This window comes from Scardinius erythrophthalmus (genome assembly GCF_964197995.2).
Source record: "Scardinius erythrophthalmus genome assembly, chromosome: 14".
In the NCBI taxonomy this organism is placed as follows: Eukaryota; Metazoa; Chordata; class Actinopteri; order Cypriniformes; family Leuciscidae; genus Scardinius; species Scardinius erythrophthalmus.
In genome coordinates, this window is record NC_138234.1 from 1,218,514 (window position 1) to 1,233,485 (window position 14,972).

At 41.4% G+C, this 14,972-nt stretch overlaps 2 protein-coding genes across 9 annotated transcripts in view; both read right to left on the bottom strand.

The window, feature by feature from the left end:
* Window positions 1-262: 262 nt before the first annotated feature.
* Window positions 263-8,209, bottom strand: LOC308702047 (cyclin-L2-like). 8 transcript variants are annotated; one of them, XM_081384648.1, is made up of 10 exons: window positions 7,929-8,209; window positions 7,126-7,200; window positions 6,937-7,046; window positions 6,749-6,869; window positions 3,017-3,081; window positions 2,844-2,943; window positions 1,764-1,992; window positions 1,071-1,161; window positions 915-980; window positions 263-576 (listed from the first exon to the last, which is right to left on the bottom strand). In XM_081384648.1, the coding sequence occupies exons 1-10, from the start codon at window positions 8,151-8,153 to the stop codon at window positions 456-458; spliced, it is 1,203 nt and encodes a 400-aa protein (XP_081240774.1). In that variant the 5' UTR covers window positions 8,154-8,209; the 3' UTR covers window positions 263-455. The 8 variants fall into 8 exon arrangements, with proteins under 8 accessions (XP_081240774.1, XP_081240776.1, XP_081240775.1 ...); XM_081384650.1 differs by having other exon boundaries at window positions 284-576; window positions 1,071-1,149; window positions 7,929-8,205; XM_081384649.1 differs by having other exon boundaries at window positions 284-576; window positions 915-983; window positions 1,071-1,149; window positions 7,929-8,199.
* Window positions 8,210-10,237: 2,028 nt separating this feature from the next.
* The window catches only part of LOC308701586 (von Willebrand factor A domain-containing protein 1-like), a gene marked incomplete at both ends in the record, with an annotated part of 6,659 nt that continues 1,924 nt past the window's right edge, over window positions 10,238-14,972 (bottom strand). Inside the window, 3 exons of the mRNA XM_081383939.1 lie at window positions 10,238-10,500; window positions 10,577-11,209; window positions 14,555-14,848. Coding sequence (XP_081240065.1) covers window positions 10,238-10,500; window positions 10,577-11,209; window positions 14,555-14,848 — 1,190 coding nt within the window. The remainder of the gene's footprint in view (window positions 10,501-10,576; window positions 11,210-14,554; window positions 14,849-14,972) is intronic.

Here is a 14,972-nt window from a genome sequence, read left to right on the forward strand (position 1 = left end):
ATAAGTGCAGTTCATTATTAGTTCATCATAATGTTAACTAATGAACCGTATTGTAAAGTGTTACCGGTAAAAGATGTTAAATGACTGAATACCCTAAAACACTCGATATGTGTTTCATATTTTACGGTCTTTCTTTTCCCTGCCTTTTTTCTTTCTTTCGTCTAACCTTATATTATTGTTTGTCTTTGTTTCATTTTTATTTGTCGATATGTGTATTTTGTAAAATTTCTGTATGTATTCCTGCAATAAAAAAAGGAAGAAAAAAACACACATTTCAAACACACGCAGTCACACAGTTCTCCCATTTTATTTCAGTTCTTATGCAGACTGCGACTAGATCTTCTCTCTCAGAAAATACACAATACAAAATACTTTTTTCAAGACAGTTTAGATCCATACAAGCGGCTTCAGACGATTGGTCAGTTTTAGGCCACTCCCCCCCACACCTGATGACATCATCTCCTGCGAGACGAACGATTTGTCCGCTCTCGTTCGCGCTCCCTCTGTCGGTGTCTGTAGGAGTGTGTGTGTTTGGGAGAAACAGACAGCGATGGAGAGGACTCGCTACGACTGCGCCTGAAAGACAGACAGGTGGAACTATTCCATTTAATTTAATATTAAATTATATTATTGATCTGAGAACCGAACTGAGCTGGACGATGACATCACTGTTTTCTTCAGAGCGGCTATATATATATTAATATATATATATAAAACTTTTTTACAACAAAAATGAACCATCACTGAACTTACTTAAGCTGGACTGTGACGCTATTTTCTTCTAGAAACAAACTTTGTTGCGTTATTTTCCTGTTATCCCTGTAAAGCTGCTTAAGTGCTTTATAAATAAATGTGACTTGTCTGTTCCGTCAGGTTATATATATTCAGGTGTGAATGCTATAGATGAGGGTCACCTGCGTCTGGGAGAAGACGGGATCCAGCGAGTGTTTCGTCGTTCATCACTGCGACTCAGACGCTTCCTACTGAGAGAGAAACGCCAAACACTAGCTATCTAATATCACTAATATCTAATACCACTAATATCACTCTTGTAAAGTCGTGTAGCTCACCGTTCTCGGCTTGTGATCTTTCGACAGGCGTTTTTGAGGGCGAGATGCGACAGCGGAGATTCGTGGTTCTTCTGGTTTTCTGCAGGAGTCGCTGAGAGAACGAGAGAATGAACGTACAGCAGAAACATATTTATATTTATATGCAGTCAATACAGTCAAACCAAAAAATATTCAGACACCAGATATCATTTTTTATATTGTTTCACTAGTGTGATCAGGACACTATAGTTCATTTATGTTAGTGAGGAGAGCAGAATAAAGTAAACTGTGACATATTATACCCTAATATTCTTCATACAGTGACTACCAGTGACATTTATAAGAATTTGGGACCAAAAATGACTCCGACACTTTGAGCTGATCATGTTTTGCTGAAGTGTGTTTTCTTTAATTGCTAATGCTCTTTTTACACACAGACTGAACACAATGAAGCATTGCTTGGTGATTGGTTGAGCTAAACTGGTATTATCTAATTGTGTAGTTAAATTTAACAGCTGACAGATATTCAACATAATTCATGTGTGAGACAGTCTAACAGAAGGACGGACAAAACCAGTCAAATATCAACTGAGTTCATAACTCATATTTTATTACCATTTTCTAAACTATAGCGAATAAACTGTGATAATGTGAGAAATTTTGAAGGTGTCTGAATTAATGTTGTTTGACTCAATATACTATGTATGAACGCACCAGGTTTAGACGCAGGAGAGAAACTGGCCGCCGGCTTGTGTGTCGTGAACGCTTTTCCTCCGGGTTTGCTCGCCAACTTTAAACGTGTTTCTTCCACCTGCTGCTGAAGAGCCGTCAGCGAATCACACTGAAGTGTGTACAGCCGCAGAATACAACAGCTGATCTCAATCAGGTCCTCTTCTGACACCCCGAACAACAAGAACCAGGGCGGCTGCTCAGGCAGAGGGATCTGACCATGTTTAAAAAACATTCAGAACTTAAAGGAGTAGTTCACTTCAGGATTAAAATTTCCTGATAATTGACTCTCCCACTCACCATTCAAGATGTCCATGTCTTTCTTTCTTCAGTCGAACAGAAATGAAGGTTTTTGAGGAAGACATTCCAGGATTTTTCTCCATATAGTGTCTTCAATGGGGTCCAACAGGTTGAAGGTCCAGATGTGAGTTTCAGTGCAGCTTCAAAGTCTCGAAATCATTCAAAGTTCAAAGACTTCAAAATCGTCCGACATCATTGTTTTACCTTTTATTTATTTATTTATTTTGTAATTGGTGTTTGTCTTAGTCTTTGCACGGCTTTGTAAACACTGGGTCGGTTCTTCCAACTACGTCACGCATAACCTTTCATCATGATTACGTAATGTGTGTCGCATCACAGCTAGTGCAAGATGAGCATTTGTGGTTAAAAGTATATAAATGTTTATTTTGTTATTAAATGTCCGCTGGTTTGTCTAGATAAGACTCTTATTCCTCGGCTGGATCGAGTCGAGACTTTGAAGCTGCACTGAAACTCACATCTGGACCTTCGACCCGTTGGACCCCATTGAAGTCACTATATGGAGGAACATCCTGGAGTGTTTTCCTTAGAAACCTTCATTTCTGTTTGACTGAAGAAAGAAACACATGAACATCTTGGATGACGAGGCGAAAGTATTAAATTATCAGGAAATTTTAATGGGAACGTTAGCAAAATGTTCTTAGAACTTATTTTTGTTACATGCTATGTGTGTGAAGGTCAGGTCTAATAGTTAAAAAACATAAAATGATCTAAATAATACAACGTCAGCAGAAACATGTGATTCACCTGTAAAACTCTTGCAGAAAGAAAGATACACGCACATGCAACCGTTTCAGCGCTAAACCTCAAAAACACGTCAGTCCTCAAGCTGTCGTTCATGTAGTTCCTGGAGAAACACCAGACAGACCGTTACAACAAAAGCGAGTGTTTTCATCACAATGTTTAGTTCAGGATCTCACCAGGCTATCTGCAGCAGTCTGGTGTTCTTCTCACACTCCAGGACCTGGAGATACACCATGATCACCTGCACAGGTAACACAGCATGAGGCCAGAACGCAAACGCTGCGAAATGCGTCACAATTTTAGAAATTACACCATTTACATCCTAAATTGTAACACTGAAACAGGCATTTACTGTGAAACTACTTTAAAACAATGGGCCCTATTTTAACGATCTGAAACGCAAGTATCAAGCGTGAAACGCAAGAAACTTTGTGGGCGGGTCTCGGGCGCTGTTGCTATTATACCGGCGGGATAAATGACTCTTGCGCCCGACACAAATCTAAAATGTGTTGGTCTAAAGTAGGGTTGTTCCGATTCCGATACTAGTATCGGAAATGCCGCCGATACCAATAAAAATTCTGGCATCGGTATCGGCGAGTACATCTACCCAACGTACCGATCCGATACCATTTTATTAAACAATACCTAGTAATGCACGCTAGCTTTGCTTTACGCTGCGAATCGGAGATCATTTCTTCTTCGCTGCTCTAAACAGTGGTTGCTTGTGGCAAAACAGGAAGTTGTGCTGTTGCCACAAGCAACCACTGTTTAGAGCAGCGAAGAAGAAATGAAAACGCAAATTTTCAGATGCAGGCGCGCGGCAAGCGCATATATAATGTAAGAGACGCTGACGCCCAACATCAAATGGCAAACGTAATGAAAACGGAACAAAACTGCGCTACTCGTTATTTTTTTTATGCTTCACGGACCATTAAACACAAAGCAGAGCGAGCCAATCTTGATCAAGCTAACTTACACTGTTGCTACACAGCGCTAAGAGATCCAGTAAAGAAAGCATTTGAATTCGCCACTGAAGTAATAACATCGCTGCGAGATCTAGTGAGAAACATTCACATTTCTCCGTTATTAACGGATCAAACAGCGCTGACATGGAAACCAGGAACATTGTGCTTTCAAGTAACGTTATGTTGGTTTTATTTTGACATTATGAATAAAATTGCTGCCCTCAAATGTTAATCTGAAATAAAATAAACCTTTGTTTATAACTTAACTACTACAATATTACATTTCATTTTTTTTATAAGGAGATGTTTTTGTTTTATATGTCAATTATAGCTCCATCATTGCTCAAAGTAAAAAATGATCATACTTTGATGTTAATAAAAAAATAAAAAATGTAAATCAAGGAAATTTCTCTGGCATTTCTTTCTTTTTGCTGTATTGAAAACGTACCGAACCGTGACACCAGTGTATGGTATCGAACCGAACCGTGAATTTTGTGGACCGTTACACCCCTATTATTCATATATAATTTTTTAGATTCCTAGATTTATTTGTTGCACTTTTTATACAGTTATATTGTAAAACTAAAATACCTTTTATAAAATAATTCTATCAATTCATACAGGGCTAGTATGAATTGCAGCTGTATACACACCCAGGTATCGGATTAGTACTCGGTATCGGCCGATACCCTGAGTCCAGGTATCGGAATCGGTATCGGGAAGGAAAAAAGGGTATCGGAACATCTCTAGTCTAAAGCAGCTTCATTATTCATAGGTGTGGTTTGGGCGTAACGTGAAATAAACCAATCAGAGCTTCATCTCACATTCCCTTTAAGAGCAGGCGCGCTTGTTCCATGGCGGATTGCTATTATAACGGCGGATTTGCCAGGAGCGGTTCACAGCCGAGGAGACCGGCGTTCTCGTCAGGGCCGTAAAACACAGAGAAGTGACATTGGGGATGGAGAAATACACCCAGATTAGCTTCGGTTAAACAGGCGTATGATCATTTGGGTAAATGTGTAAGCAAGATTTATGCCTATTTTTCACATCTTCATGGATGACAATGATTTCCCTCGTGTGGAATATTGTTCAATGTAATAATATATGTTTTTCAAAAATGAAAACTGCTGCTTCTGTGTGTAGATGAGAGAAGCAAAGTGTGTGTGTGTTGTGCACACGCTACATTGATTATGGCCAAGCATGCGCCCTTAAAATAGCATATGAATAACATGCGCAACGCGGCACTGACTTAAAACGAGGTTTCTCCTGGTCAGTGAGGGAATTGTTTTCTGAAACTGCAAAATAGCACCAGGGAACGTTTGCGCCGGAACATGCCTCCTCTTTTCCCTGAACCGCCCCCGGGAGCGCAAGTTCATTCCCTAATTTACCGACGTGCATCTGTGGAGGGAAGAGTCCGCTGTGCGTGGGTGCAAAATAGGAATGAAACATGCGTCGCTGTACAAAGTCAATTGCGCTGGGTGCAATTTGTGAATTTGTTATTATGTGCACTAGAAAACTGTATACAAGAAAACACAAGAACATGTTGTATTCTCAGTGTAGCAGTGAGCGAAGCGTTACACTGAACATTAACACAACTATTGTAATGGTGGAGCAGCAATTTGAAAAGAATCTTAAAAGTTAAAGAAACTTTTACATGTTCATATCAGCGCAATAATGGACATTAAATGCTATGCTATGTTGCTTATGTATTGCTCAACTGTGTGCGAGACGGAGTGGAACGCAAAACACAAAGTATACCTGGGCCTTTAATGTTCGCTATCTTGTTACTTATTTGCATAAGTTATTGGACTACAACTTTGAAAGGTTTACGAGAACATGCTAAGTAACGCAATAATTAAAGTTAAATGTTGGGCTTTACTATTCATTGCGGTTACACTTTATTTCGATAGTCCACTTTAGACATTCTACTAACTATAAGTAACTTTGTAGTTACATGTCAACTAACTGTCATTAGAGTATTAGTAGACTGTAGTAGACAGTTAGGTTAGGGTTTGTGTTAGGAGAAAAAGTTGATTTGGGAGCAACAAAATCAAGTGTTAGCAGATATTAAGCAGACAGTCTACTAATACTCTAATGACAGTTAGTTGACATGTAACTACAAAGTTACTTATAGTTAGTAGAATGTCTAAAGTGGACTATCGAAATAAAGTTTATTTCTGCGTATTGCTCATCTGTGCGAAAGATGGAGTTGAACGTAAAACACAAAGTATACCTGGACCTTTAATGTCCGTTATTTCGTTACTCATCTGCATAGTCAATCAACGAAACTTTGAAAGGTTTACGAGAACATGCTACAGTAACGCAATAATGAACGTTAAATGTTGGGCTATACTATTTTTTCCGCGTATTGCTCAACTGTGCGAAAGACGCAAAGCACGACGTATACCTGGGCCTTTAATATCCGCACTGTGCAAAAGATGGAGTTGAACGTAAGACACAAAGTATAACTTTGTCTTTAACGGGCGTTATTGTGTTACTCATCTGCGTAGTCAATCAACGACACTTTGAAAGAGAATTTGTTACAGTAACGCAATAATGAACGTTAAACGCCCAGGTATACTTTGTGTCTTATGTTCCACTCCATCTTTCACACAGTTGAGCAATAAGCAGAAAAAAAAATAGCATAGCCCAACATTTACTGTTCATTATCGCGTTAATGTAGCATGTTCTCATAAACCTTACAAAGTTTCGTCCAATGACTACACAGATGAGTAACTGAATAATGGACAATAAAGGCCCAGGTGTGCGTTGTGTTTTGGTTCCACTCCGTCGTGCACACAGTGCTACTCTCCGGGCTGCACGCAGATTTGCGCGGACGTTACGAAAATGACATCATATGCACTATCTGTGAGATGCTTTGGGCTGAACTTGCGTGAAAAGTATGTTCCCGGCCTGAAATGCGGCAAATGAGCGTGTAAAGACCTTGTGTGGGTGTTTGACGTGGACGCAGAAGCCGAGCTCCTTCAGCACACGCCGCTCCGCTTTGATCACTTGACTCTTGCGGCTGACGTAGCTGTCGTCCAACAGCAGGGGGCAGAAAGGCCTGACGGAGACAGCAAAGCGTCAGAACACACTCCAGACTCACGCTGTAACGCTGTAACGCTCGTTACCTGTTTCCCGCGGCATGCTTGAGGCGGTGGAAGACGTTCAGGACGTCCCTTGCGCGCCGCGGCTCCTCCTCGATCTTAGACGCGAGCTGAAGACACGACATGGCGACCGTCTGCGGCATCATCACGAGAGGGTTAAAGGTTAAAGGTCATGCATGAGAGTGGCGGACAGCTAGTTTAGAGATGGCTCACCTCCGCACAGTGTCTCACGAATGATTTACAATAGAAGAACCGATGGAACAGGATCTGGGCCGTTGCCATGGCGACCTGACAAAACATCGTAAACAACTGTGTTTTCATGCTAATGAGGGATGTATAATATTAAACTAGCACTGAAATCAGCGACAGACTGATATATTAGCCAGGCTTATTTAGAACTCATACAGGCCGGTTGCATGAACCTCTAAGACTAGTCTTAGAAGATAGACGTCACATTTTATTCTTTAAGACTGTCCATAGCTTTTTTAAGTCAGTTACATAAAAACGTAGATTAGTCTAATTTTATACCGAAAACTGAGACTGACTGCCCCTAACTGACTGCTAGTGGGTCATACAAGAAATTAAGACACCAGCTGTGTCCGAAACCGCTTACTCGTTCACTAATTAGTACCATAGTGTATGACATTTGAGTGCACTATAGTGTATAGGGAGCGGTTTCAGATTAACATAATGGCTATGTTTATGCAACCAGCCCCAGTTATTATCATATATGATAATTCAATTCAAGGACTAAGTTGTAAGACTAGTCTAAGCCCTTTCAGCAACGAGAAATGTTCCCTATATGCTTAGTGAAACAACAACATCTGGTCTTAGACTGGCCAGGGTGGGGTTTAGACTAGCTAACAAGAACCTAAAACCCCTCTAAACCCGAACTAGACCGGTTTGGCCAATCTGAGAGCCAAGCTGACCAGTTTAATCAGGTTTAAAAGCTTTTTTTTTCACAGAAGGGAATCGTGTTGACAGGTAGTTGCTAGGCAACATAAAACCGCGCGAACCTGAGGCAAACGGAGCAGAATTCCCGCGTTCTGGATCATCTCACACATCCGATTACGTAGCTGCTCCTCCGTGCGCGCGGACAGCCCGTGAGCGCGCGAGGGGCTGCAGTGCACGCGCTCGGGGGGCAACAGGCAGTTCTCCAGCGTGAGCGCGACACCCGAGTAGATTTTTCCCGCGATTACGATCCCGTCACCGGGCAGAATCAGTCCCGCGGCCGCCGCCATTTTGATTTTCACGCGGATGTGTACCGTTCAACACGCTCACAGCGCCATCTGCAGGACTGAGGGAGCCAACGCAAATATAAAAACATGAAAAATTAATTATACTCTGATTTACAGTCAAACCAAAAATTATTCAGACACCAGATATATATTTTTATATTTTCTAAGAGGGTGCAGGACACTATAGCAAAATAAAGTAAACTGTGACATATTTTACCCAAAAATTTTTCATAAAGTGGACTAACAGTAAAGTTATAAAAATTGCTATACCTTTTTACACGACTGAACAAAATGAAGCATTAGATAGCAAACTGACATTGAACCAACATGGAAACGACGTCTCTCCTGACATTGAAACAACATCACTTTGCTCATCGAATTAACGTTGAATCAACGTCAGACACGCCATTCAACCGCATTTCAACATTGAATCAATGTTTTATTTTCAACGTAATAAATAGTAAAGATTGATCCAACGTTGAAATTTGATTGATGATTGATACTAACCTTTACAACTAAGAATCAACGTTGAATCGACGTCTGCCTGCTATCTGGCTTGGTAATTGGTTGAGCTAAACTGGTATTATCTAATTGTGTAGTTAAATTTAACAGCTGACAGATATTCAACATAATTCATGTGTGAGACAGTCTAACAGGATGAACAAAACCAGTCAAATATCAACTGAGTTCATAACTCTGAGTTCTTGTCATTTTATTACCATTTTCTAAACTAAAGCGAATAAACTGTGATAATGTGAGAAATGTTGAAGGTGTCTGAATAAATTTTGGTTTGACTGTATAATAAATATGATGATCATAAATCCAACTAAAAAGGGAGCGTTGTATATAGTTAATTACTACTACTACTACTATTACTATAAAACAGATAACTTTGTGTTTGCAACCAAATAAACGGATCAACATTTTGACAGTTTTAAAGAGTATTTTATTGCGGTTTTACAGAAGGAACAATAATTGTTCAATAACACTGAACATTATCCACATACATATGGTTCTCATTCGGTTATTTATGGGAACATTCTGGGAATCAACATTGTTGGCTGGGTGTGTGAGAGCCAGAAACATTAAGAAAATAGTTTAATACATTATAAACAAGAAACACAATATACACCAATTCCCTCAAAACATACACAAAATTAGAAGAATAAACATTAACATTAGTAAACTGTTTAGATATTTTGGCAGATTATCATTGTAATAAAAGTGTATTTTATTGAGATGTGTGAAATAATATGAAATAATGAAACACTCATCAAATTATTTAAAAGGTTCTTCTCTTTAATACTGCAGTTCAAGCCTCAACATCTCAGTTATCTGGTAAAGATTTATCACTAAAATCAATCCAGTGATAAGAGTGATGATGTTGTTTTGCACTCGCTAGGTGGCAGTAGACACACATATCAGAGATAATAATAACACACTCAGATCTGAAACACTGTCAGTGTGTGTGTGTGTGTGTGTGTGTGTGTGTGCAGCAGTGGAGCTTTTAGGTGTCAGGATGGGATTGCATGAGGTTTTCACAACCTCATAATTCACATAATTTTTTTTACATTAATCTGAATTATTAATTTCGTTAGTCAGTGCTCAGTTCAGCTGCATAAGTACAGTTAAACTACCAGTAAAAAGTTTTGGATCGGTAAGATTTTTAATGTTTTTAAAAGAAGTCTCTTCTGCTCACCAAGACTGCATTTATTTGATAAATAAAAATAATAATAATAATATTGTGAAATATTATAAAAATGTAAAACAATAAAAAAAATAGAAAACCGTTATTTTAAATTGTCATAATATTTAAATTATTAAATAAATGCAGCCTTGGTGAGCAGAAGAGACTCCTAGCCAAAACTTTTGTAGGGCAGTGTAGCTGAGTATGGAATCCAGTTCAGGTTTTACATTTCCCTGTAAAGTGTGTGTTAAAGTGTATGTTAAATGTGTGTTACGTGTGTGTTAAGTGTGTGTTAAATGTGTGTTATGTGTGTGTTAAGTGCACGTTAAGTGTGTGTTGAGTGCATGTTAAGTGCATGTTAAGTGTGTGTTAAATGTATGTTAAGTGTGTTGAGTGCACGTTAAGTGTGTGCCGTGCAGCAGAGCCCCTCACCGTGCGCACTGCGGTACACCGGCGACACACACACACGGCTGTTGCGGCTCAGATGCGTTAGCCGCGTGGACAGTGTGTGTGACGGCAGATACACTGAGGAGAACAAAGGCTGATCTTCATTCTTCCAACTCACCCAGTAGCCCAGAAGCCCCGCCCCCTGCCCCTGCCAATCAACCTGCACCAGGCCCCGCCCTAATGGGGTCAACCGGAGGTCAGCAAGCGGCGGGAGAACTGAAACACACATTACTAATCAACACTCTTAATTAGCATAAACAGGAAGTGTGTCAATATCAAACAGTTGAAGTACCTTCAGGTGTGCAGGCTCGAACTGTCAGCGCCCTCTGCTGGCCGGAGGAGTGCAGCGCGGTCACAGTGATCAGGTACTTGGTGAGTGGGCGGAGCTGATTCAGGAGGGTGGAGCTCTGATGGGGGGGCGGAGTCACAGTCCGGACCGGGCCGCTAGGAATCTCTCCATACTCCACGTGGTACTGGACATGCTCAGGCTGGACCGGACTCTGGACCGGACTCTGAACCGGACACTGGAACGGACTCTGGACCGGACTCTGGACCTGCTCAGGCTGGACCGGACTCTGGACCGGACTCTGGACCGGACTCTGGACCGGACTCTGGACCGGCTCAGGCTGGACAGTACTCTGGACCTGCTCAGGCTGAATCGGAGTATGAACCGGACACTGGACTGGAGTCTGGACCGGACACTGAACCGGACACTGGACTGGACCCTGGACCGTACTCTGGACCGTACTCTGGACCTGCTCAGGCTGAACCGTACTCTGGACCGGACTCTGGACCGGACTCTGATTAGGACTCTCGACCGGACTCTCGACCAGACTCCAGCTCACACGCAAGCCACCTGGACTCAAGTCCGACACCGTCACGCTTGCTGGACCGAACCGCTCTGGAACCAGTGAAACTCGCTTTACTAACAAACATCACATTCTTATATTCATAACTGCAGTTTACAGCTGATATTAACATCTGTCTCCGGTGCAAATATTTATTTAGGGAATTTTTTGTATTTATTGAGTAATTACTAGCACTGTCAACTTTTGAACATATATTTTAATAATTAATAATATGAATAAAACTGTAGTAAAAAAAATCATTTAATTTCACAGGTGTGTGTTTATGTAACACTAATGTAACGCGGTCACAGGTGTGTGTTTGTGTAACACTAATGTAACGTGGTCACAGGTGTGTGTGTTTGTGTAACACTAATGTAACACGGTCACAGGTGTGTGTGTGTGTGTGTGTGTGTGTGTTTGTGTAACACTAATGTAACACAGTCACAGGTGTGTTTGTGTAACACTAATGTAACGCGGTCACAGGTGTGTGTGTTTGTGTAACACTAATGTAACGCGGTGACAGGTGTGTGTGTGTTTGTGTTTGTGTAACACTAATGTAACGCGGTGACAGGTGTGTGTGTGTTTGTGTAACACTAATGTAACGCGGTCACAGGTGTGTGTGTTTGTGTAACACTAATGTAACACGGTCACAGGTGTGTGTGTGTGTGTGTGTGTGTGTTTGTGTAACACTAATGTAACACAGTCACAGGTGTGTGTTTGTGTAACACTAATGTAACGCGGTCACAGGTGTGTGTGTTTGTGTAACACTAATGTAACGCGGTCACAGGTGTGTTTGTGTAACACTAATGTAACGCGGTCACAGGTGTGTGTTTGTGTAACACTAATGTAACGCAGTCACAGGTGTGTTTGTGTAACACTAATGAAACGCGGTCACAGGTGTGTTTGTGTAACACTAATGAAACGCGGTCACAGGTGTGTGTTTGTGTAACACTTATGTAATGCGGTCACAGGTGTGTGTTTGTGTAACACTAATGTAACGCGGTCACAGGTGTGTGTTTGTGTAACACTAATATAACGCGGTCACAGGTGTGTGTGTTTGTGTAACACTAATGTAACGCGGTCACAGATGTGTGTGTTTGTGTAACACTAATGTAACGCGCTCACAGGTGTGTGTTTGTGTAACACTAATTTAACACGCTCACAGGTGTGTGTTTGCGTAACACTAATGTAACGCGTTCACAGGTGTGTGTTTGTGTAACACTAATGTAACACGGTCACAGGTGTGTGTTTGTGTAACACTTATGTAATGCGGTCACAGGTGTGTGTTTGTGTAACACTAATGTAACGCGGTCACAGGTGTGTGTTTGTGTAACACTAATATAACGCGGTCACAGGTGTGTGTGTTTGTGTAACACTAATGTAACGCGGTCACAGATGTGTGTGTTTGTGTAACACTAATGTAACGCGCTCACAGGTGTGTGTTTGTGTAACACTAATTTAACGCGTTCACAGGTGTGTGTTTGCGTAACACTAATGTAACGCGGTCACAGGTGTGTGTTTGTGTAACACTAATGTAACGCGCTCACAGGTGTGTGTTTGTGTAACACTAATGTAACGCGGTCACAGGTGTGTGTTTGTGTAATACTAATTTAACGCGCTCACAGGTGTGTGTTTGCGTAACACTAATGTAACGCGGTCACAGGTGTGTGTTTGCGTAACACTAATGTTACGCGCTCACAGGTGTGTGTTTGTGTAACACTAATGTAACGGCTCACAGTTGTGTGTTTGTGTAACACTAATGTAACGCGGTCACAGGTGTGTGTTTGTGTAACACTAATATAACGCGGTCACAGGTGTGTGTGTGTGTTTGTGTAACACTAATATAACGCGGTCACAGGTGTGTGTGTTTGTGTAACACTAATATAACGCGGTCACAGGTGTGTGTTTGTGTAACACTAATGTAACGCGGTCACAGATGTGTGTGTTTTTGTAACACTAATTTAACGCGCTCACAGATGTGTGTTTGTGTAACACTAATGTAACGCGGTCACAGGTGTGTGTTTGTGTAACACTAATGTAACGCGCTCACAGGTGTGTGCTTGTGTAACACTAATGTAACGCGGTCACAGGTGTGTGTTTGCGTAACACTAATGTAACGCGCTCACAGGTGTGTGTTTGTGTAACACTAATGTAATGCGCTCACAGGTGTGTGTTTGCGTAACACTAATGTAACGCGGTCACAGGTGTGTGTTTGTGTAACACTAATGTAACGCGCTCACAGGTGTGTGTTTGTGTAACACTAATGTAACGCGGTCACAGGTATGTGTTTGTGTAACACTAATGTAATGCGGTCACAGGTGTGTGTTTGTGTAACACTAATGTAACGCACTCACAGGTGTGTGTTTGTGTAACACTAATGTAACGCGGTCACAGGTGTGTGTTTGTGTAACACTAATGTAATGCGGTCACAGGTGTGTGTTTGTGTAACACTAATGTAACGCACTCACAGGTGTGTGTTTGTGTAACACTAATGTAACGCGGTCACAGGTGTGTGTTTGTGTAACACTAATGTAATGCGCTCACAGGTGTGTGTTTGTGTAACACTAATGTAACGCGGTCACAGGTGTGTGTTTGTGTAACACTAATGTAACGCGCTCACAGGTGTGTGTTTGTGTAACACTAATGTAACACAGTCACAGGTGTGTGTTTGTAACACTGATGTAACGCGGTCACAGGTGTGTGTTTGTGTAACACTAATGTAACGCGGTCACAGGTGTGTGTTTGTAACACTAATGTAACGGCTCACAGGTGTGTGTTTGTGTAACACTAATGTAACGCAGTCACAGGTGTGTGTTTGTAACACTAATGTAACGCGGTCACAGGTGTGTGTTTGTGTAACACTAATGTAACGCGGTCACAGGTGTGTGTTTGTGTAACAGGTGTGTGTTTGTGGACTCATTTACAACGGCTTCAAACACGGCTCAACCAATCAGAATCAAGGACTGGAACAATCCGTTTTATAAAAACATTATTTTATAATGTCTACATGTGTATCTGAATGAATACTGAAGAGAACTGACTCTAGGACCCAGAGGAACAGCTCATTTACTCCATATAGAGCTATAAGGCCATCTAGAGTCATGAAATATCATCTTATATTATTATTATCCACAAGAGGTCGACAGAAACACCCAGTGTCAGATATTTGGAGCTGAATTAAAAGGGTTATGGATGAAATGCATTTTTAATTTAGGTAGAAAGAATGTGAGGAATGTGCTTCTAAATTACTATTTATTTATTATTTATTCATTAAATCTAGTAATTTAAAGGTAAATAAGAGAAAAAAATAACAATCTCAAAAAAAATTGCATTTTTTTTTTTAATATTATCAAAATATTTGACAAAAAAAAAGAAGGGAAGAATGAAGGTTAGTCAGAAGGTGTGTGTGATCGTCCGCTCACCGGGCAGAGTCCTGAAGCTCACGCTGAGGTTTCTCCTGTAGGGGATGCTGTGGTCAGGAACGAGCCAGGCGGTGTAGGCTGTGTCGGGCCACAGGCCGGTGAGTTCGGCCCAGCTGGAGTCTCCTGGAACAGTGAGGGTTGTGTGTGTGTGTGTGTGTGCTGTGCCGTCTGATGGGTCGGGCTTGTAGTGAAGACCGAAGGTTCCCAGATCTGAGCCGAACACCGGCCGCCACTGCAGAACAACACTGGAGGAGCCAAGCACACACACCTGCAGACGCTTGGCACGGAGCAGCTCTGACACACACACACACACACACACACACCACTGTCATGCTATACACTCTCAGAAGAGAAGGAGCAAAAGCTGTCACTGCAGTATTGTTCTTTCACGAGTTACTAATACACACCCTTAACGTGC